The following is a 21,995-nucleotide window of genomic DNA, read 5'->3' as shown; positions in this document are numbered from 1 at the left end:
CCCAGCTGTTATAACTGGTTTTGTACTGGTGCTTATTGAAAGAAAATTTTTAACCACCTATCACTTGGAATTGTTGCCATTGATACACAGGAGGTGTAGTGTATACACAAAAATGATCTCTGGCATCTTGTGGAATCAGGAGCCTGGTTATTATTATTGTCTATAAGTTGGTTATACGATCAATAATTCTCTTTGCAATCCCAGTATTAGCTTTTGCTTGTTGCTATGGCAATCTTTATTTTTATACTGAGCTAACTTTCAAATCTTGGTACAAAGCTAAGACTAGAATGCCTAGTTGACTAGAAAAGATATAAACACCAAAACAATAAGCCATGAGGAATCTTTTGGGGAATTAAGTTTTCAAGATACCTGACAGAAAGACCTGTGGGCTTGAGATAGTGCATAAGTAACAACCCTCACATCATATAACTTGCACTTTGTCGTGGTGATTGTTGTGTACTCTATCACCATTTTTTTCACATTGACTTTAGAGTAACCAAAATTCTCACCAACCAGCCTAAGAGGGAGTAGTGCTTGTGTTCATGTAATAAATGGGCTTCTAACTCCCTATTTCCATGTGATTTGTGAGGGAAGGGGAAATGCAACATTCACTATACCTTAGACACAGCAATTTATATTTAAGCCGAGACCATTTTAGGTAGCATGATTACTACCCATCATTCATATTTTTATAGTGATGACATACTAGGTATATCATTATTATTTATCAGTGTGGACATAAAAACATTATCATTATTTTTGAATTCCACTTTATTACCATCACAGTATAAACATTCAGTTTAGAAATATAAAATATCTCATTTTTAGCTTATTCTTACATTGTGGTCACTTGAATGACTCATAAAAATACATTGCAGATTTGTGCTGTGGAGTTTAAATATTAAAAAAGAACAGGTTCAAATATAAACAGAGCACAGGAATCATTTGAGAAATGTTAATTTCATTTCTCATCATACTAAAAATACCATAGGATGTTAAAGCATTTTGAGAGTGCTCAGAAGGCATAGTTTGGAACTTCTTACTACAGATTTTGCTACTGTTTGTTACAACTTCAATACATTTGACATGATAAGTTTCACCTACTTTTTCTCTGATCACTAATGTGGCCTTGTACAGTTCTTCATACCCTGCATGCTAGAATTGCGCTTGTGTTCCATGCTTATTTTTGTGTTGCTCCATAATGTGGAAAAACTATTATGCATGCTTCCTTTATATTATTCTACCGTATTCTTAAATTTGCTTCTGGATATTGTGAAAATAATAAGGTGTGTGAATGAGTGTTATTAAGTAAAAAGCATATTGTTGAAAGTGAATTAGCTTTTTTATAAACGTAATTGATATGTTATAGACATGCCAAAAGTAATCATATGAAAACAGTAAGCAGATAAAAGACTGCAGGATATTGTTATGGCCATAAATCATGATAACATAAATAAAGATGCTGACATCTTGAAGAAACTGCAGTTTTTATTAAATGTTCCTGTATTTGTTTCTGTTAGATTGTCATCAGCTTGTTTGTTGCTGTTATTCTTGACAATCTTGAATTAGATGAAGACATCAAGAAACTGAAACAGGTAAGCATGTCTTTTTATGTGTACTAATGTTAAATATTAAAATATTACTTTTCAAAGTGTAAGAATCCTGCTTGTTAAATTTTTTCTTAAAGCCAAAAGTCCAGATATTTTTTTATTTTTTAATTGTATTTTTTGAAAGTTAAATTAGTTTAGTCAGAGATATAATGAAGAGATATTTTGTGTGGTTAGATTGAGGAGTTAGATGGCTGAGTAGGGGATGCATGCTTTATGTTTTAGCTTAAATTACGTGAAATGAGTGCTGAGACACAGGAACAGCTGCCTCTCCGACTTCGTATCTTCTCCAAGTTTCCGTAAGTTTAAAACAAAAAAATTAAAATGCTTTTGCATCATAACAGGATAACTGCAAAAGTGCAGTAAAATCATTTCATGCTTTCATATGTGAAAGTTTGATGGTAATTGAAATTGACAATATGTATCATGTAATAGTTTTAGAGACACTTTGTGTAAAAGTTATAATTCAGTTTTTTCAGCAATAGATTTTCTTCGTTACTCATTCTGTGTTAATAATGATCAAGGGATCATCCACAAATGGTGAAGGTGTACAAGATGCCATCAGATTTCAATGTATCAGATGTTCGAGAGAGCTTCATTCGTCAGTTCACTTGTCCAGAAAGTGGGCTTAATTTAGTTGTGGATACTCAGAATTCTGGGCCTTCTGTCTCCCCTTTTCTGCATGCCAGTCATATGAGATTGGTAAAATCACCGAAACATACTGCACGGTGTGGAGGTGCAGTAGAAAAGAAGAGTGGCATTTCCACCATCATGCAGTAAGTTGTACTTTCTGAAGGCTTTAAAAATCTCCTCCTCCTTTATCCTAAGTATTTTTTGTATAATGATAAGTAACAATTCTGTAAAGGGGTTAGTGGTCATGGTTATTTTGTGACTCTTGAATCAAGTGCAAATGTAATAAGCTTTAAGTTTAACAAACATAGATACTAAACAAGCCTCAAACAGTTTACTTTCAATGATAAAGAGTCACTTCTTAGTATTAAAGTTTTAACAAAAATTATTAATATGAAGAAAACCAACTGAACACTGGAAAGTTGGATTATTAAATTTTTGAAAATTTCTTGAAGAAGATTTGCAATTATCTTATTGTCTTTAGATTATCATTCATCTAATTCATCACTGAATACATGTAGTGGCAATGAAAAAAACATTTCTTCTGATGCTGTATCTTCAGTAATCGTATGCTGGCTTTGGTAAAGCTGCAGGTTAGTATTAAGAGTCTAAAACACAAAAATAGGTACACCATAGGGTACATTAGAGGATGGCATGTGTTGGCAGTGAGTCCACGCAGCAGAAAATAATGTGTGGAGGCTCTGCACAGCTGGTACCAGCTGGAGGTCGTACAATGTCTCTTCTGGGTCATCAACACCATATTCGCATGGAACGAAGGTAAAAATTTTCTCTTCTCATGCTGTTGCCACACTTTACACCCTTCAACACATTGAGAATGCTGCTACCTGTCTGGTGCTCCAGGTGCACGAGACTGATCATATCACCTCCCTACATAGTTTTTTTTTGAGTGGTTGCCTATCACTGATTACTTACAAACCAAACTGTATTTTCTATAAACATCTTTGTTGTCTGATTACCTGTCTTTCTGTCTCACCACGAACTTGTATTACTGGACTGCTGGCAGACGATTTTTTTTCCAGTTTACTACTAAAATGAGACATGCTTGTACAAAGATTCTGGTTTAGTCACATTCCTTATTTAGGCTTGCCGAGACTAACTGTGGAGAACTTTGCAAGAGACTAAGTGTTGGTCTCGGCAGACAGACAGCAATCCACCTATACACATCCATGGTCTCACTCTCCAGACTCATTTCCAACTTCCTTCAGTGGCAATCCACATTCCCTGCATTATACTCTGCTCATCTGGTCAGCAAACTTTGTATACACTGATCACTCTGCTGGGAAGACTCTTCCTTCTTCCACTCTACATTTATTGACTTTGAAAAAAAATACAAGAACACAACAAAGATCGAAATTCTCGCATAAATGTAGATTTTATTCAGAGTTTTACTCATCGGCTGGCCTGCTGTCTGTCCACTCTCATTTCCAAAATCAAAAGCCTCCCTCAACTGTAAAGCTACGCTATTTATCCCTGTCGAATGTTCTAGCAACCGCTTCCCCCCCACGGTCTGGTCACGACCTTTCCCTGCTCCTCATAATGGCAGTGGTCAACCCTGCCAAGCACTGCCCAAGTGGGTCAGGCGACTTAGTAACTTCTGGTGTAATAATACTAAATAGTTACAGTAACTAGTACCCATGGGTGGACAGCTCAAGGCTGACTATTACATATGTAGCTGGGTTGAGAAAGGAACAGTCCTGGAAGCTGTTTGATCCCTACCCTCTACAAAACAAAGACATAACTTAGTACACTACTAGAGTGCAACAATAATACATCATCCAACTAATGTTAAAAGAGAATTTCATGAAATAGAGTAGTAGGGGAGATAAGTTCATGTTGTAGCAACATGAGTTTGTTACTTCGGCAGCAAACTCAAAAAGTGTCACTTTGGGTCTGATGCCTCTGATATTTTTCAGGCTCCTTATTATGAGTACAGTAACTCAGAAAGACTATTTTTATTCTCAAACCTTCAGCTGAATTTTGATCACTTTTAAATTTTAAAGCAGCTGTTTTGTCAGACTTGCTGGTTGGAATGTGACAGAGATATCTGTGTCATCTCCAATCTCAAAACTGTTTCCATGTGCACTGATTGTGACAGTGGTATATTTGCAGAAGCATGCGTGGATCACGTCCCAACAGCCTGAAATTAAAACCACATCCAGCAATGAAAGAAAATGGTGATATATCAATGTTGTCATCAGCGGTGACAAGTTCCCGTCGCATGGATGATGTTGACATCAAGACCTTGCAGCAAAAGAAGCAACAGGCAGAACTCAAAAGGTTCATAATGGTGTTCTGTCCTGCATGTGTTTTACACTGTTCTGATTTTGAGAGGAGACTGTGTACATATGTATGTTTAATGTCAAAATCTCTTAATAGATAATAGTACTTTAACAGGTTTTTCAGTCATTGACACAATGCACTGAGAATTCACCATGTATAATCTGCTGTTTCATGGTCTGAGGTGAACTAACTCACCATGTGATTTACAGTGTTCATGATCCGATGATATTGCAGGAGGTCAGAGACAAACCTTAAGGTGAAGTCCTTCATTGATTCAGCAAGCAGACCACACCACAAGTTTAATACTCAGTACCTCAAGAACAAGGAGACAAGGGAAATTTATAACTGTGAAATCAAGAATAAGTATGAGGCCCTTTCAGGACTGACAGAAGAATCAGTCGAAGAACATTGTGTAACACTCAAGAGCATTTGGAAGAAGAGGTTCTAGGAAAGAGGCAAAGAAAAACACAAGGAATGGGTGACTCCAGAGACCTGGGCAAAGACTGAATCAAGAAAGAGACTGAAACAGAAGCTCAGCCAGCATCAAGACCAGCAAGAGAAGGAAGGTCTCAGAGCTGAATATTGGGAAACCAATTGCCAAGTGAAGAGGTCTGTCAGGGAGGACAAGAGACGCTTCACCCATGAACTGACAGAACAAGCAAAAACAGCAGCTATACAGGGAAACATAAAGCGACTATACAAAATGACATGAACTCTGTCAGGTAGGAACATTAACCCAAACAAGCAAAAGAAAAAGATGGAAGGACCATAACAAGCGATGCAGGACAAAGAGACGCTGGATGGATACTGAAGAGGTCCTGAATCCACCTTGTCCACCATCTTTACCAGACATACCACTAGCAACCTAACAAAGTCCTGTCAACACCAGCCCTCCCACTAAGAAATCATGAAAGCAATCAAAAGCTTAAAAAGTGACAAAGCAGCAGACCCGGATGGCACTAAAGGCAGACCCAGAAACAATGGCAAAAATTTTACAGCCCCTCTTACACAAGATCAGGGAACAAGAGCTAGTACCAACAGACTGGAAGCTTGGTCACCAGGTCAAGTTACCAAAGAAGGGAGATCTTTACCAGTTCAACAATTGGCAGGGGATCAAGCTGCAAACCCTAACCCTAACCCAGCAAAGTCCTGACAAGGGTAATACTAGAGAGACCAAAGAAGCCACTAGACAAGAGATTGAGATCAGAACAAGCAGGGTATTGCCAGGAAAGGCCATATTGCCACCCTCTGTATTATCATTGAGCAGTCTATCAAGTGGCAATCCTTTCTTTATATAACTTTTGTAGACTGTGATAAGGCCTTTGACAGTCTCGACAGGGACGTCATTTGGAGGCTGATGGTCCACAGTTTATAAAGTGCGTACTCACAGGAGTATGCTCTTAGTGCTTAAGAACAAGAACAAAACATGGGCAGCTTACAAGGGACATGAAAACTAATATGGAAGAGGTGTGTTTTTAGTGCACGTTTAAAGGATTCAATAGTGGGTAGGTGGTGAATATGAAAAGGGAGAGAGTGCTATTGTTTCGCTGCACAATAACTTAAACTCATGCAGCCATATGTTGTTGTTCTTGTGACAGGAAGAGTAAGAAGACTAACATCAGACAAAGAGGGGAGTTGTCTAGCTGGGACATAAGGGAAGAGCAGTTCAGAGAAATGATCAGGGCAGGTGCCAGCAAAGAAATTAAAACACAGCACCGACAGTTTGTACTGAATGCGAGAAAGGATAGGAATCCAGTGCAGAAAACGAAGGAGAAGGGTGGCATGGTCCTTTTCATAGCTCTAAGCACCAGACATTGGCTTGGCTTTCAGAATAATCGCCTTTATAACGGCATCAGAGACTGGTGGAAGTTTGGTCAGAGATCATCACAAAAGAATATCACGTCAGTGTCAAATCAAATCAGACTTTATTGTTTGTCGAGGAGACCCAAGACAGAAATTTTTCTTTTGCTCACAAGGGCAGGGTTACATACATACTCATACAGACATCTAACACACACAGTTAGGAGTAAAGATACATTATTGTTTGTTCGAAACATTCAACAAAGTGATGGCTGATAATGGATGCAGCACCCTCTTCTCATCAGACTGTGTTTGATTCCTCCTGAGTCCTTGTGCCTTTATTTATGATGGTGATGGCTGCTGGCACAAAGGACCTCTGGTAGGCAGCTTTCCGTACACGTGGCACTTTATAGCGCCTGCCTGAGGGCAACAGCTGGAAGTTGGGATGGAGAGGGTGCGTTAGGTCCGAAATGATGTTATGTACCATCTTTCTGACTGCATGAAGGTACAAGTCAGAAAGTGGCAGCTGTGATTTACCAATAATTTTATTTGCCTGGTGGATGACTCTGGCCAGCCTTGCCTTGTCTTTGACGAGGAGGTGACCATACCAGGCAGCGATGTTAAATGAGAGGATGCTCTCAACAAGAGACCTGTACACAGTCTCAATCACCCCAGAGCTGTCGTTGAAGCTGCGGAGTCTCCTCAGAAGGTACAGCCGTTGCCGGGCCTTTTTGTACACTTGGTTCACGTGATCACTAAAGGAGAGCCTCCCGTCAATCACTGTACCAAGGTATCTAAACACAACAGCCCTCTGCACCTGCTGTCCCTTGATTTGTATTAGTGGGGAGAGAGGAGTTGTGCCATCTCTTCCTTCCCATGCTCTTCCAAAGGCCATCTCCACCATCTTTTCAACGTTCAGCTCCAGAAAGCTGCGGTCAAACCACTCCTCCAGTTCCCCACACAGGCCAGCTACTGTGACAGGGACTGCTCATCTTTCAGGCAGCCCACAAGGGCCATGTCATCTGCATATTTCACAAGTTTGAGAATAGCACTGTTAATAGTAATCTCATTTGTATATACAGAGAACAGGATGAGGGAAAGCACACATCCCTGAGGGGTATCCGTGTTGAGGATCTGCTCATCTGACAGAATCATTCCATCCCCTGACAGATTTACCCCTTCAGACGAGCTGCTGGACCCTACAGTACCTGTCGGTGGAACTCTGAGACCCACCCGCTGTGGTCGATCCTTCAGTAATGATCGAATCCATAGAACTAGGCCGGTGTTTACATCCAGGTCTAGTAGGCGCTTTACTAGAAGATGTGGCTGGACTGTGTTGAAGGCGCTGGAAAATCCATGAACAGGACCCGAACATAGGTTCCAGAAGTGTCTAAGTGTTGTAGGATAGCATTGAAAAGCATGAGAGTTGCATCAGGCCCTACGTGGCTTGCAGGCGAACTGCAAAGGCTACGATATTGAATCCAAGGAAGATCGAATGTCCAAAATCTTGTTAGCAAAATAACCACAAAACACTTGCGGCAGCTGTGAAGCAGGATAGGCAATGGGCAGCGGTATTGCTTTGCTAATTCCAGTCATTCGACTGCAGATGTCAAAAAATGTCTTGGAGGACATGCAATTAATTATTGTGGCCTGAAGATATGATGTTTTGCCCTTGTTGATATATTTTGCTACACTTTGCAGCGTTATAAGTCTCTTTGTGGATGTTGAGTCCAGTGTTCCACCAAAACATGCTCAGCTCACCGGCGAGTACTCTTCAGGTATTGGAACATGCAGATCTGTGAATACCAAGGTGCACATTTGGACTGCTGCATCAGATGTCGAGAGACTAGGGGGGTGATCATCGAATTGCTCAGCAGAGGGTGGCTGGAGCAGCGCCATTTGCAGCTGTGCTTTGAATGTGAGCATATGAACATGGCATAAAGGGCAAGTGAGTCTAAAAACTGGCACCAATGATGGGCATCTGTGATCAGATTCAATCCAAACGCAGTAATGTTCATATCTGAGATCCTGAGAAACATCAGTTGACTGCACTAATTGGTCATCAGGTCGATGCGTGACCCAGTCGGAGATGTGATCTCTTTTATGAGTGGGCTGCAGAACAGACTGGATGAGACTAAAAAAGTGACAAAAGTGAGACTAAAAGTGTGCAACAATTCTGATATTTTTACTGTTTTAGGATGAGACTTGTCAAAATGGACATTAACATCTCCAAGAAACACTGCAGGTCCATTGAGTGCATTGCTTTAGTCCAGCATATCATGAAATTCTGAGAAAAAGATAGAGGCTGTGAGTTTGTTCTTGGCACTCAGAGGGGGTCTATAGATGCAGAACAGATGTATCGAGCAATAGGGAGCCAAAAAAGATTTGTACGCATTCAAAAGATGTATGTAGAAATGATAAAGCTGTAGTAAAAAACAGGTACTTGGCAAGTGATGATTTTTAGATAATAGCAGTGCAGCCTCCACATGTAGGACAGGGGAATAATTTCAGACAGTAGCCTGCTGGAGTTAGATCAACACACATGCTCTCATCGCCTTGCTGTTTAAGCCACGTCTCAGTGGTGATGAAGATATTGAGCTGGCAATCTCTTACAAACTCTATGATTTCAAAACACTTAAGTGACTGTTGTGCTGATGATACAGATTGGGCATTGAAAAGCCCAGCATGGAGACGACTGTTTAATTGTTGTGTGGGGGAAACTAGGCAGTCTCCTGTTCTCATACGACCATATTGAATTGGTCAGTCCTGTTTCCAGCTGATGTTACAGGTGATGACATTAAGTAGTTCACTTTGATCGTGCTGACACTGATCCTGATGCTGAGTCAGAGAATCTTTACAATAGCTGTGAATGTTCAAAGTACTACAAGCTTTGCAGAAGGGAGTGTTCAAATGACATGTGGACGAAACATGATCCAGTAGAGAGTTGACAACACACAGCAAAGCATTAGCAGAAGCAGAATCTGATCTGTGCCATAACTGGGTGACAAGGTACATGGAGCAGAATAAGGACTTGTGGCAGAGCAGGTGGTGGATTTTTTTCAAAGGGCGTTGTTTATGACCACCGGCACAGTAATAATGGATTCAAATCCATTTTCTTGATGGGGTGTCAGCATTCACAAAATCATAGTAAAGAAAAAGTTTCCTCAAAATGTCAACTAAACAGGCAGGAAGTTCAAGGTTAGCAAGGGGATTCAACAATGTTAACTGAGAAGTCCTGTAGACAAACTGTACAGTTATGTAGTGAAAGTGTTGGTGAAAAGAGATTTGGAAAAATTAAGAACTATTATAAAAGTAAAATTCAGAGAGATTTAAAAAATATAAAGCAAGACAAATACAATAATAGATAATAAATACTAGAGGCTAAGTTTTAGAAAATAGAAAAGGAGCAGTAAGAATTAGATCTAAAGTAATGTTGGAGAATGTAACCGTTACAGTAAAATCCATAGAAACAGAAAGCAAGGCAATTACAAGCAGTAAAAATGGTAACAAATAAAAGTTTAAGAGAAACAAATACAACTTGTAACTAAAGGAAATATGTGGATACGAATAAGCAAAGACATTGCACAAGAAAGCAGAAAAATTGCTGGAGAACAAAGCAACTCAACCTGTTAGGCGCAGCTTTATTTCCATTTTCCACCTAAGCTCATAAACTTTATCCAGAGGTTGTACGAAGACTTGTCCACAATGTCAAACAGTAAACCTTTCATAATGAAGACTGGCTTAACACAGGGTCACATATTATCACTGACAATCTTACTGATGATCTTAGACTGAATTATGCGCAAGATGACAGAAGACAACACAGCAACGCTGGTATCTAGTGAACCTTCACCAAACAGCTAGAGGGCCTGGACTTTGCAGATGACATTAGTCTCCTATCACATCAGCAGCAGCATGCACAAACCAAACTGAGTAAGCTAACATAGGAAGCAGAGAAGACTGGCTTAAAGGTCAACAGAAAAAAGACCGAACTGATGAGAATAGCAGGAACTGACAATCCAACTTGAAGGAGAGAACATCCTGGAAACAGATTGTTTTGTGTACCTGGGAGCATTTTCAACAAGGACGGTGGAGCAGACAATGGCAGCAAAAGCTGCATCAACAAGGCCAGGCATGCTTTCAATAGCCTATGTCCCATCAGGAACATTATCCTGAACATTATCCTTCTGCAGTATTACCCACATCCTCAACACCAAGGCAGTCCTACTGTGTGGTTCTGAAACCTGGAGAGTGACAAACCTATGCTTACGCCGTATTCTGGGAATAATTGGCCTAAAAAGATCTCCAACAGCAGTCTGTAGAAAATAACCAACCAGAATGCTACTAGCCAAAACATCAAAAAGTGCTAATGGGGCTAAATAGGACACACCCTGCACAAAACAGCGGACACCATTGCCATTGTTTCATTCTCACTGGTGATTGTAAGCTTACTGGTCAGGTAGGGAAAAATGGAAGGTAAAGTGGTTGAGGTGGGTGGTCATTGGCCATTGGTCAATGTTTGTCCAATCAGAAGCATACAGCTGGAATGGAGGAGGTAGCTGATAGGGTGATCTCAATATAGTCATGTCATCTGGTAAGTGTTTTAAAAAATGATATTCTACTACCAAACAAAAAATCATGTTTTTCATATTGATAGGAACCAGCAGGAGGTTGACTTAAGAGAAAACCATCCATTCTTTGATACACCACTGTTTCTGGTTGGCCGAGAGAGTCGTCTGCGTAAAATGTGTGAGATGATTGTGCAGGCAAAGTATAACTATGCAACACGAGACCCTGTCACTGGAAAGGAAACCAAGTCCAAGTACAAACAATTCCAGTGAGTCAGAAGATATCTATAAATATATATGAGAAAAAAGAGAGAGAGAGTGTGTGTGGGGGGGGGGGGCTTCTTATACCAGATTAGTGCATGTACATATGGAGTGTATGCCTTTATAGACATTCAGCTATGTGTTTAAAATACTCCACCATTTGTTCACCTGGTACAACTGGTCAAAAATATTATTGTTCCAACTCATCTAAATACTGAAATGAGTGTGAATTCTCATACTTTTGTTATTTTCCTGTCTATATAGTTATCATAAAAATTGTAGTCAATTTACAGTACTTAAGTTCTTTCATTTTCACTGGTAGATTTTGCATGTATTACCTATAAGTGTTATAGTGTGTTTTCAGGTATGTTTCACTTTTCTTGTGTTGTAGCAAGCTGCTGGGATTAGTATCCTATGTAGACTGGGTGATGATTATTATCACCATTTTGTCATGCATCTCCATGATGTTTGAGACGCCACGCAACAGAATTACAGAGAATGGCGTGTTGCAGGTATTCCCAGAACTTACAATATGATTCTTCCCCTTTAAAATGACTCATTCAGCTCTTTTGATGACATTTGGAGGAATGTATGAGGAAGCAGGAAATTTAATTTAACCAGAAGTCACATTAATATTGCCTGTTTCAGAGGTTCATGTCAACTTTGTTACAGGTTGCAGAGTATGCATTTGTCATCTGTATGACAATAGAGATGACCTTGAAAGTTTTGGCCAATGGTCTTTTCTTCACTCCCAAGGCTGTCGTCAATGATTTCAGTGGTGTCCTTGATCTCTTTATCTATGGAGTAAGTCTTTTAGTTGATAAAATATTTGATATTAATGATTTCTTCTTAACAAAAAACAAAAATTTCTTCTTAAAAAACTTGAAAGTAGTTTTCAGAAAATAAACTGAAATGTGAGTTGCAAGCTACATCTTTTACTTTAGTTTCTGTTTTAGAGTAGAGGAGCTTTTTTCTGGCTGTTTATCTATCTATTTAAGTTTTCAAAATTGTAGGTAGACTGCAAGTTGCAGTGAGTTTTCACATTCTTTATCTTCTTTGTCATCTCATTTAATTGTTTGAGACATTGTAGCTGAGTGGTAGGGGGTTGTGGTGTGATGACAACAAACTTCCAACACTCGAATATAGGAAGGAACAGTCAGCAGGTGTGCGACCCTTTAATACACAGGCTCGTACAATAGCCACGGCTGTGTCGCATCACCAGAGGCTCTAAAAATCAGGGCTTTCTCTTCTCTGTCACATCTCTGTGCTCTCTCCCTGATCTGCTCTCCCATTTCGTCTCAGCTCTGCCCTTACATACCTCTCGGAAGGTTAAACATTTCACAATGCTCCTATGCGACAAGGACAATTAGCGGTTTTAACCCTAGCCAATCACTGCCAAGTATCCTCTTTCGCCATGCCTCAGCAGATCCCGCCAATAACAAACAATCTGCCGGCCCTGTGAAAACTTACAACAACACCGGACTTCCAGCCTTGTACACCATGTTTTATGAAAAATGTGTTGCTTTCATTAACATTTATACAGAAAAACAGTTTGATTGGAGGTTTTGGTCTCACTTCTTCAGATTCATTTGGGCAAGTTTGGATTTATAGTCAGTTAAGTCACCTTTTAACCTAATTTTCTAATTAAGAAGAGGAGTGTCGCCTTTGTACCACCCACTTTTTGGAGGAATAAACCATTAGCTTTCCTGCATAGAAAAAGTCCTCTTTGGTGGTGTTCTTGCAAGACTGCCCCAACCCTATGTAAACATGAAAAGGAGTCATGATTAATTTACAACCCTTTCTCTGACAGACACTTAATTTTTATGGTAGCTCTTGTTATTGTTACTGTCATTGATGCTACTATTGGCTTCACCAAGATATATGTCATTATTCAGTTTGTCATTTCCAATCTTTGATAGCAGGTAGCATATTTATTCATCCCAGGTATATTAAATGAAGCAGTATTATGCCACAACATATATTTCTTTCATTAAAACTGCACCACAACACTGTGATAAGTGCAGGGTTCAATTGCAGTATTAAAAATATTAGAAAATAGCTATGTTAAAAATAAGCATAGTATCAGCAAGTTAAAGGGTTCTTTTTCTATTGATCATAAAATTTTTCTTGATGCACCATATTGCACAGAACTGTTTATAGAACTTTATTTTGTAATTGATGTCATTGTTTTTAGACAATTGTTATTATTAAAAAAGAAAGTTAAAATAATAATTTCAGTGAAAAATCTTATCTAGTTACAGATTTGTCTTCATGTTACCAGGTGAATAACATGTTACAACTTAGATTATTTTTTTTCATTCTATTGAAGGTGAGCGTGGTGTTTTTGTTGGCACTGCCCAAGAACGTAAAGGCAAATTCTCCTGAGCAGATTCTCTTGATTTTGCGCTGTTTACGTCCATTACGCATCTACAGCCTTGTACCACACATGCGTAAAGTGGTGTATGAACTGGTCCGGGGTTTTAAAGAGATTTTGTTGGTAATTTTATTAGAAAATTTTAGTGGACTTGGCTTTGTAGGCAACCTCTTCATTTTAAAAGAACTGGTATCTGCAATTTGTTGCTGTCATTTTATGGCAAAACTGCTTTTAAGAGAGTGCATTCTGTAGTAGTAGTGTTATAATCAGAAAGTAGTAGCGTTTAGCAGTGAATCAGAATCATCTGAAATGAACTTCACTTTCAGAAAACTAATCATTGCTTTAGTAATTTCTTTAAAGCATTTGAGAGTTAATCAAGCAAACAGGTTTCACTGCCTAGAACTGATCTGGTTGAAGTGTTTTCACAAGTAATGGCTTTTTCTTCTGGTTTAATAACAGGTTTCAGTTTTGCTGATTGTACTGATGTTTGTGTTTGCCATTTGTGGAGTCCATTTACTTGGTGGTAAACTGGCACGTTGCAATGATCGACAGATTGTGAGCAAAGTGAGTCATATACTAATAAGTGCAAAATTTGTAAAGCGCATACTCATACTCCGAAAGAGTTCGCTCTTAGTGCTGAAGAACAAGAATGAAACATGGACAGCATACGAGGGACAGGAAAACAAATAACATATAAACTATAAAAGAATAAACAACCATATTAAACGAAGAATAAAATCAAATACAGAAAACACAAAGAGGAACCAAATAACAAGAACAAGAGATGAGATTAACATGATATTGCAAAAACAAGGATGTGAAAAAGGATGAGCATTATGGAAAAGGTTGTTAGGAATAATGTTTATGGAAGAGATGCAATTTCAGTGCACATTTAAAGGATTCAATAGTGAGTAGGTGGCAGATATGAAAAGGGAGAGAGTCCCATTGTTTCGCTGCACACTAAAAATCCTGTGGCCACATGTTGTTGTTCTTGTGATAGGAAGAGTAAGGAGGCAATTATCAGACGAGGAGAGGAGTTGTCTAGCAGGGACGTAAGGGAAGAGCAGTTCAGAGAAGTGATCTGTACAGATGCCAGCAAAGAAATTAAAACACAGCACTGACAGTTTGTACTGGATGCGAGAATGGATGGGAAGCCAGTGTACAAAACGAAGGGCAGGCTGACATGGTCCTGTTTCCTAGCTCTAAGTACCTGGTGCGCAGCAGAGTTCTGTGCTTTTTGGAGTTTGTGAAGAAGGTATTCAGGGCAGCCAGCAAGCAAGGAGTCTGGATAGAGCAAATGCACAGACAAGAGTGTTGGTAGTGCGAGTAGACAGAATGTGACAGATAGCGCTGATCTTGTGTAGCTCATAATAGACAGATTGACAGACAGCTGTGACTTGTTTAGGAAGAGTCATGTCTGCAGTGACAATGAATCCGACATTCCTGATGGAGGATGCAAAGGTGATGCTGGTTTCGCCCACCTTGATGTGACTTGATGGACACACGAATGAAGATGGATTTCTTCTTCTCGAATATAGGAGGGCTTCTGTTTTATCATCATTGAGTTTCAGTTTGTTTGTCAATATCCAGTCTTTGACTTCATTAATACAGACTTCTATGGCGCTGGTAGAAGAATGAAACTCAGCCGGTGGAGTAGAGCAGCTGTGCATTGTCAGCATATAATCGATGAGAAACATTGTGAAACTGGATGCAAGATGAAAGTGGCTTCATATACAGAGTAAACAGAACTGGGCCAAATACTGAGCCTTGAGGGACGCCACAAGAAAGTGGGATGTTTGACCATAACAAACACAGTCTACATGTCCTATCAGTGAGATGGGAGTTGTGCAGGTCCAGAAATCCTGTACAGGGTGTATAGTCTATGAAAGAGCAGAGAGGATTCTGTGGTGTTGAATGAAGTAGACAGATCTAGTAGAGTTAAGGCAGAAACATCATTACCGTCAAGGGCAGATAATATGTCGGTGGTCACTTTAATTAGTTTCAGCACTGGGAAAAGGTCTATATGCTGACTGAGCAGATGGGGGATGAACTGGTGCTCTTGTAAGTAGACCCAGAGCTGGGTAAAAACTACTTTCTCTATTATCTTTGAGAGAAAAGACAAGTTGGAAACTGCGCAATAGTTGTTCAACACATTGACATCAAGCATGGATTTTTTAAGAAGTGGCTTCACCATGGCATTTCTAAACAAAGATGGGAAAACACCTGAAGACAAGCTGACATTTACAATGTTTGTGATGGAAGGAATCAGAATATCTAAGCACTCAAGAAGAAGGCTTGTGGGTATTGGGTCTGGCAAGTTGTTTTTTCAGAATAATCGCCTTTATATCAGCATCAGAGACTGGTCGAAATTTGGATAGAGAGCATCCCAGAAGAATATCACAGGAAAAGCTGCCAGGCAGCAATATCAAGTCCAAGGATGTAATTGTCCGAAATCTTGTTAGCAAAATAGTCAAAAAACACTTAGTACGATAGTACAATGTCTGATGAATTACAATCCACATTTTCATTAAATCAATTGCCATGGTGAAACAGATTACCAATAATTGTCAGTTAACACACTTCAATACCAACGTCAAGGCTACCCTCATCAAATACTGTTATTCTTTACTTTATTATTACTGTTTTAGTGGACAACTCCCTTAATATATACCTTGGACATTGTCCTAAACGCACACTTTTTACATCTCCAAAATAGAATTTTTTTGCACTTGTATTGTGTTTTCAGAGATGGATGTTATGCTTATCTACTGAAGAACTAGCTCCCTTATGACCCTTATACATTATTGGATCATCAGGAGATCAACTGTCAGCATCATGTCAACAGGGGTATATGGGATATACCATTTAGTAGTACATGTTCTTGTGAGAAAACGTTTATACACAAATAATGATATTTGTTGGCTATGGCAGTTATGGTTTATCAGTAATTTATATTTCAGTACATTGTTTCTTATAGGAAAACTGCACTGGTATTTTCTTTATGAGAGTTTATATATCCAAGATGGCTTTACCAAAGTCAGATGACCAACAACAGGATCCAGGATTTTGGGTTCCACGCACATGGTCAGCTGTGATTTTTCTCACCTCCACCTATGTGTGTGTGTGTGCATGCACTTATACTTTAGAAAAAATGCATTTGTTTGCTTGAAAGGCATCTACCAGATTAAGATGCCTATGCATGTATTCCTGCATGTGCATTGACTCAGTAGTGAAGTACTAGAAAGGGAAATGAAATGAAAAAAAAATACTATCGTGTTGACCTATCTTGACAAGGGTCTCCCAACACTGGTAGGCCTTTGTGTTGTCACCTCATGCCATTCTTTCCTCAGTAAGGGCCCTCTTTTAGTCACAGAGATCTAAAATATCATTTGTGACTGAAGGTTGTTTTTTCTTTCTCTACTTCCCTAACACCTCTTCAGCTGATGAAAGTAGCACCTCTTAAATATGTTGAGTGAAATTGTCTACATAACAGTCTAGAACAATTTAGAACTGCAAATTTATCTCTTACTTGGACCTTGAAGATTTTGTCGATGTTTAGGTTTTGCATCTTGTCCAAATGAAAAAGACTTTGGGATGATTTAGTGGTGTTTTTTGTTCAATTTAAAGCTCATTAAGACAAGGTTATAGTTGCTTTGTCTGCACCTGGCTATGACCTTGTTAATCCTGAATTTGAAATTCATTAGCAGCAGGATGAAGTCAATTTAGTTATGAATCAGACTTTATGGAGAGTGCTAAGAACCCATCCCCATGGAGGGTATCATCTGTCTATGGCTTTGTACAAACTCTTTGAGTCTTGGGCTTCTATCAAAATTGTCCAAATTTGCCTACAGTTCCTTCCCATTGTTGGTAAGTATCTGGGTCAATCTTTGCATTCTTATCAAAGAGTGCTATTTGTCAATATATCTGAGATATATTTCAAATCGTCTTAAATTGTCTAATCAAATTTGTTCAGTCTTTTGAATTTTTTTTTTTTCTTTAAAATTTGGTACTACCATTACTGCATGCTTAGAAATTTTCCAGTTTCCAAGTGTGTAGCTGTCATGTTGGTAGTTGTAGATCTGCCGGTAGAAATGACAAGTAATATTTTGTATGACTGCTATATAGTCATGTCTGACCTGAAGAAGTGTGTTTGAAGAGTGGGTACTTAATAAAGCATGCTGATTTGAAGATTGTTCTTATTTGTGATGTTATTTTAGCTGACTTCCATCTGTAATTATTATTTTTTGGGGTTTTTTTGTTTTTTTTTTTGTTTTTTTTTTTTTTTTGTGGCAATTTAAATTTCTCTGTTTTACATCATCATGATTTTTTTTAAGCTGAAAATTATTTGGCTTTATTCAGGGCAAATCCTCGAAACTTCAATTTTGACAGCCTCAGTAATGCAATGCTGGCATTGTTTGAGGTTCTTTCTCTAGAAGGTTGGCTGGAAGTTCGTGATGTTATCATTGACAGAGTTGGAGCAGTAAGTCACTCATGTCTTTACAATGTCAAGTCGGTTCAAGAATTTCTTTAACTGGATGATCATTGAACTGTTCTGCTTCAGATGAGTTAAAAGTTGCTGGAGCTGGAATGATTGTTAGTCATGTTTTTTTGTTGTTTTTTTTGAAGTAAATTCGTACATTTACTATAGCGATGTGATGATTGGAATTTTCCTGCATGTCTTATTAAAATAATAATAAAAATCACAAATTGTATTTGGAGAAGTCTGTGAGACTGTGCTCACCATAAGCATTAATTTATCTTTGGATAAAGTGTGAATTCATTATAAGGATCAATACTTTTCTTTTTGATTTTTTAAGGCTGAAGCAGTGTATATCCATTTCTTTGTCTTCATCGGGTACATGATTGGTCTTACACTGTTTGTGGGTGTGGTCATTGCCAACTACAGTGAAAATAAGGTTAGTTCTTTTGATATTATTAAGGACTTACAAGAATATTCTAACAAATTTTGATGAAACTGTTGCAGTTTATTAAAAATATGCATGGTTTGGTGAAAGTGCCTTCATGGACACAAATGTCATGCTGTTGACATTGATTGATAGTTCAGTTTGGACATATATGTTATTTATAAATGATTGAAACTAGGTGATGTAAAAATCTGACTACAAAATCTATTTTACAGGGCACTGCATTGTTGACAGTAGACCAAAGACGTTGGTTAGATCTGAAGGGTCGCATTAAACTGGCTCAACCACTACACATACCACCTAGACCTGGCAAGTGTTACTTTTAAACACAGGTGTCATCAGTGATTCCAGTAAAATGCCTGTCTTGTTGTAAAAGTACCAGTGGACAAATTATATTGTAATTTAACAGTTCTGTCTATGCTGTATGTTTCAGAAAGAAGTGCATTTCGCGCACTAATGTATGACATAACCCAGCATTTGTACTTCAAACGCTTCATCGTACTTCTTGTCATTGCAAACTGTCTCATGCTGTCTGTTCCAGTAAGTGCACAACTCATCCTAAATTTGTTCCTCTCTGTCCCTGTTAAGTTTACTGTCTCACTCCTGTGTTTGTAGTACCATTAATTGTTCACCAAATATTAGGAAGTGTGATTCTCTGTGGATTATCACAGCAAACTCAGACTTAGTACTAACACTCTAACAGTTTAAATTTGTTATTTTTATCCTACACAATGTTTAGTCATTGTGTACTTTTAACTTGTTGATATCCCAACCCTATTTGCTTTACAATTTTTTTTTTTTTTTTTTTTTACATCTTTACTTTTTTTTTTTTTTAACCTGGCCATTCCTTCACTTTTTATATGTTTAAGAGGAAAAAAATCAAAACCATTTCACTCATATAAATATTTCATATTTTTAAAAGTGCCCTTTTTAAATTAGAGTGAATCATGATGTGGCATTGACGTTGGACATAAGAGTTTTTAAATATTTAGGCCAAACAGCATGTTCATGCAGAGAAAAAAAATTTTTAATGCAAAATTTGTAAAGCACATACTCACACTCCTACGGAGCATGCTCTTAGCATTTAAGAACAAGAACAAAACATGGACAGCATACAAATTATAGGAAAACAAACAAAGGAGGTGTGTTTTCAGTGCACATTTAAAGGATTCAACAGTGGTATAGGTGGCAGATATGGAAAGGGAGAGAGCTCCATTGTTTCACTGCACAATAACTAAAAATCCTATGACCATATGTTGTTCTTCGAAAAATTAATATCAACATGAATTACTATTAATTAAGCCAACAAGGGCATACAAAGTTAAGACCTGTGATTTGACATTAATATTTTTGATATTACAGTGGAAAGACTACAGGGATCAGATGTTTGTGCTAGCAGGCTTTTCAACGTGTTTTACATTACTCTTCTTTGTTGAGGTGAGGACAACTTTACACAATTTACCACAAGTAGAGTGTACTATATTACTTTTAGATAAACATTGATATTAAGAATGATGTGTGACTAGCAGAAAATTCTGTTTTGATTTGGATGATCACCTCAGGAGAATAAAATTAATACATCTGACAGATGATAATGAAGATGGTTGCACTGTCTCCTATGGGCTATTGGACTAGTCGCCGCAACCGCTTCGACATGCTGGTCACATTTGTTGGTGTTATATGGATCGTGCTGCATTACAGTTTGGATCTCAGAGAAGCATCAGTTAGTCTCATTTTGTTATTTTGAAAGATATTTAAGACTTAGTACAGTAGAAGTATCAGCCATAATGTCATGTAAGAAATAATTTTCAAGGAATACAAGTCCATAGAAAATGTTTTCCTCTTTTGAATGTGTTAATTGCTTGCCTAGAATAGTATTTTTCTTGACTAGTAAAAGTTTCAAAATTCTACAACTCCAACTACAACTTTTACAGCAAATACTCAGACATTACTGAAACTGACATTTCATTATATCAGGATTGAGTTCATATTATATTTGTTACCTGATTTCTTCTTCATGCCTTCAGTTTTTGTCTTTTATTACTTATCTGCATAAGTGTTTCACCTTCCATCCTTTGTATGTTGTCCATGTCTCCTATTTGTCTCAATCATGCGCTAAGAGCATGCTCCTTTGTGAGTGTGATTATGCACTACATAAATCACGTGTTTGTATTATTATTATTTGATATTGTTTTGATTGTGATGTTCCATAAACAGTGTCTCCGCATATATTTGCATGAAGTACTTGGTTTTCTGTACAAAAATAGATAACAGAGATGGGGAAGAAAACTAGTACTCATCTTTGAGCTTTTGCTTTAAGTTGTTCCATTTAACAGCTGTGTTAAGCATCTTATCTTTTATTTTCATTTATTGGAAAGTACTACAAAATTGCTTGAGGTTAGTGATAGCTGTATTGCTGGTTTTAGCACCAGTTTTTACAATAAACAAAGGTAACATTTTGAATATCTTGTCTCCTTATAATACAATATTGAATTATTTTTATACATTACATTTGTTTATAGAGTAAACAGAATTTTTGAAAATTTCATGCTTTATAAATTTATTTCTGAACTTGGCATTATTAGGTTACAAAAATCCAGCTACTCTGTGAGAATAAATAATGAGAGATAGAGCAATGATTCTGATTAGTGGAATTTAATATATGAAAATAGAATTTCATTTAAAGATAATACAGCTTCAAATGACACTGGTTTTTTTTTCCTCGCCACACATTTGAAATGATTAGAATATGCAGAAAAATGTGCACAGTATTGGCTGGCTACTGTAAGGGTTATGCTGATGATGTCCAGGGCTTCTGCTTACGCAAAAAATTGCGTACAGTACGCATTAAAAGTTCAGAGGACCCCTTCAATTTTCGTCAATGGGGTCCCCTTCAAATTTGGGCGAAGAACAGGGACCCCTTAAAAATCTGAAGAAGGGGTCCCTGGGACCCCAAAGAATTTAGCCTTAGCAGAAGCCCTGGTTGTCAGTTCACAAATTCACTAATTGTGATCATTTATAATTCTATTTTTACAGGTGAGAGATCCCATAAATTCACTTGGATATTTTGTCATTGTACTTCGCTTTTTCACCATCACAGGAAAACATGTAAGCTTTCTTTTTTCCACTCCACCCCCCACATCAAATCAAGCATAGTAATGTCACTTTCGTTTTCACAATTGATGATCAAAGATTTGAAGGAGTTTGACAAGCTGATTTTTACTAGTTGGAATGGAATTTTTACTGCTGCAAGGTGTTTTCTGAGAAAAAGGCTTTTAAACAAGATGTATTACAATTTCACATTTATTTATATCTATTATTATTCAACATAAACTTGATCTCTTTCATTGTAGAATTCCACTATAGCTTGCTTTAGCTGCTTGAAACATTAGTAGGAAGCAAGATTGTGCAACTGTTTGCATATGCACAGGTGGAGTTGAATAGAGGTGTGTCCAGGCATTTATGGGATTGGGAAATGTATGCATATAGTTTTTCATAATATACTTGAACTTACAAATGAATGTGGTGT

At 38.0% G+C, this 21,995-nt stretch overlaps 1 protein-coding gene across 4 annotated transcripts in view; it reads left to right on the top strand.

Moving 5' to 3' along the window:
* The window catches only part of LOC112555404 (sodium leak channel non-selective protein-like), a 102,007-nt gene that overhangs the window by 58,351 nt on the left and 21,661 nt on the right, over positions 1-21,995 (top strand). For all 4 annotated transcript variants that reach the window (XM_025223782.1, XM_025223781.1, XM_025223780.1 and 1 more), the window contains 18 exons: positions 1,521-1,595; positions 1,833-1,906; positions 2,132-2,383; positions 2,904-3,014; positions 4,368-4,535; positions 10,996-11,175; positions 11,559-11,679; positions 11,840-11,971; positions 13,497-13,664; positions 14,001-14,105; positions 16,519-16,625; positions 17,901-18,021; positions 18,359-18,457; positions 18,682-18,775; positions 18,900-19,006; positions 19,829-19,903; positions 20,055-20,189; positions 21,503-21,574. In XM_025223782.1, coding sequence (XP_025079567.1) covers positions 1,521-1,595; positions 1,833-1,906; positions 2,132-2,383; positions 2,904-3,014; positions 4,368-4,535; positions 10,996-11,175; positions 11,559-11,679; positions 11,840-11,971; positions 13,497-13,664; positions 14,001-14,105; positions 16,519-16,625; positions 17,901-18,021; positions 18,359-18,457; positions 18,682-18,775; positions 18,900-19,006; positions 19,829-19,903; positions 20,055-20,189; positions 21,503-21,574 — 2,196 coding nt within the window. The remainder of the gene's footprint in view (positions 1-1,520; positions 1,596-1,832; positions 1,907-2,131; positions 2,384-2,903; positions 3,015-4,367; positions 4,536-10,995; positions 11,176-11,558; positions 11,680-11,839; positions 11,972-13,496; positions 13,665-14,000; positions 14,106-16,518; positions 16,626-17,900; positions 18,022-18,358; positions 18,458-18,681; positions 18,776-18,899; positions 19,007-19,828; positions 19,904-20,054; positions 20,190-21,502; positions 21,575-21,995) is intronic.

The sequence above is a fragment of the Pomacea canaliculata genome, linkage group LG14 (assembly GCF_003073045.1).
Source record: "Pomacea canaliculata isolate SZHN2017 linkage group LG14, ASM307304v1, whole genome shotgun sequence".
Classification (NCBI taxonomy): domain Eukaryota; kingdom Metazoa; phylum Mollusca; class Gastropoda; order Architaenioglossa; family Ampullariidae; genus Pomacea; species Pomacea canaliculata.
The sequence above is the reverse complement of the archived record's forward strand: the minus strand, read 5'-3'. Positions and strand labels throughout refer to the sequence as shown.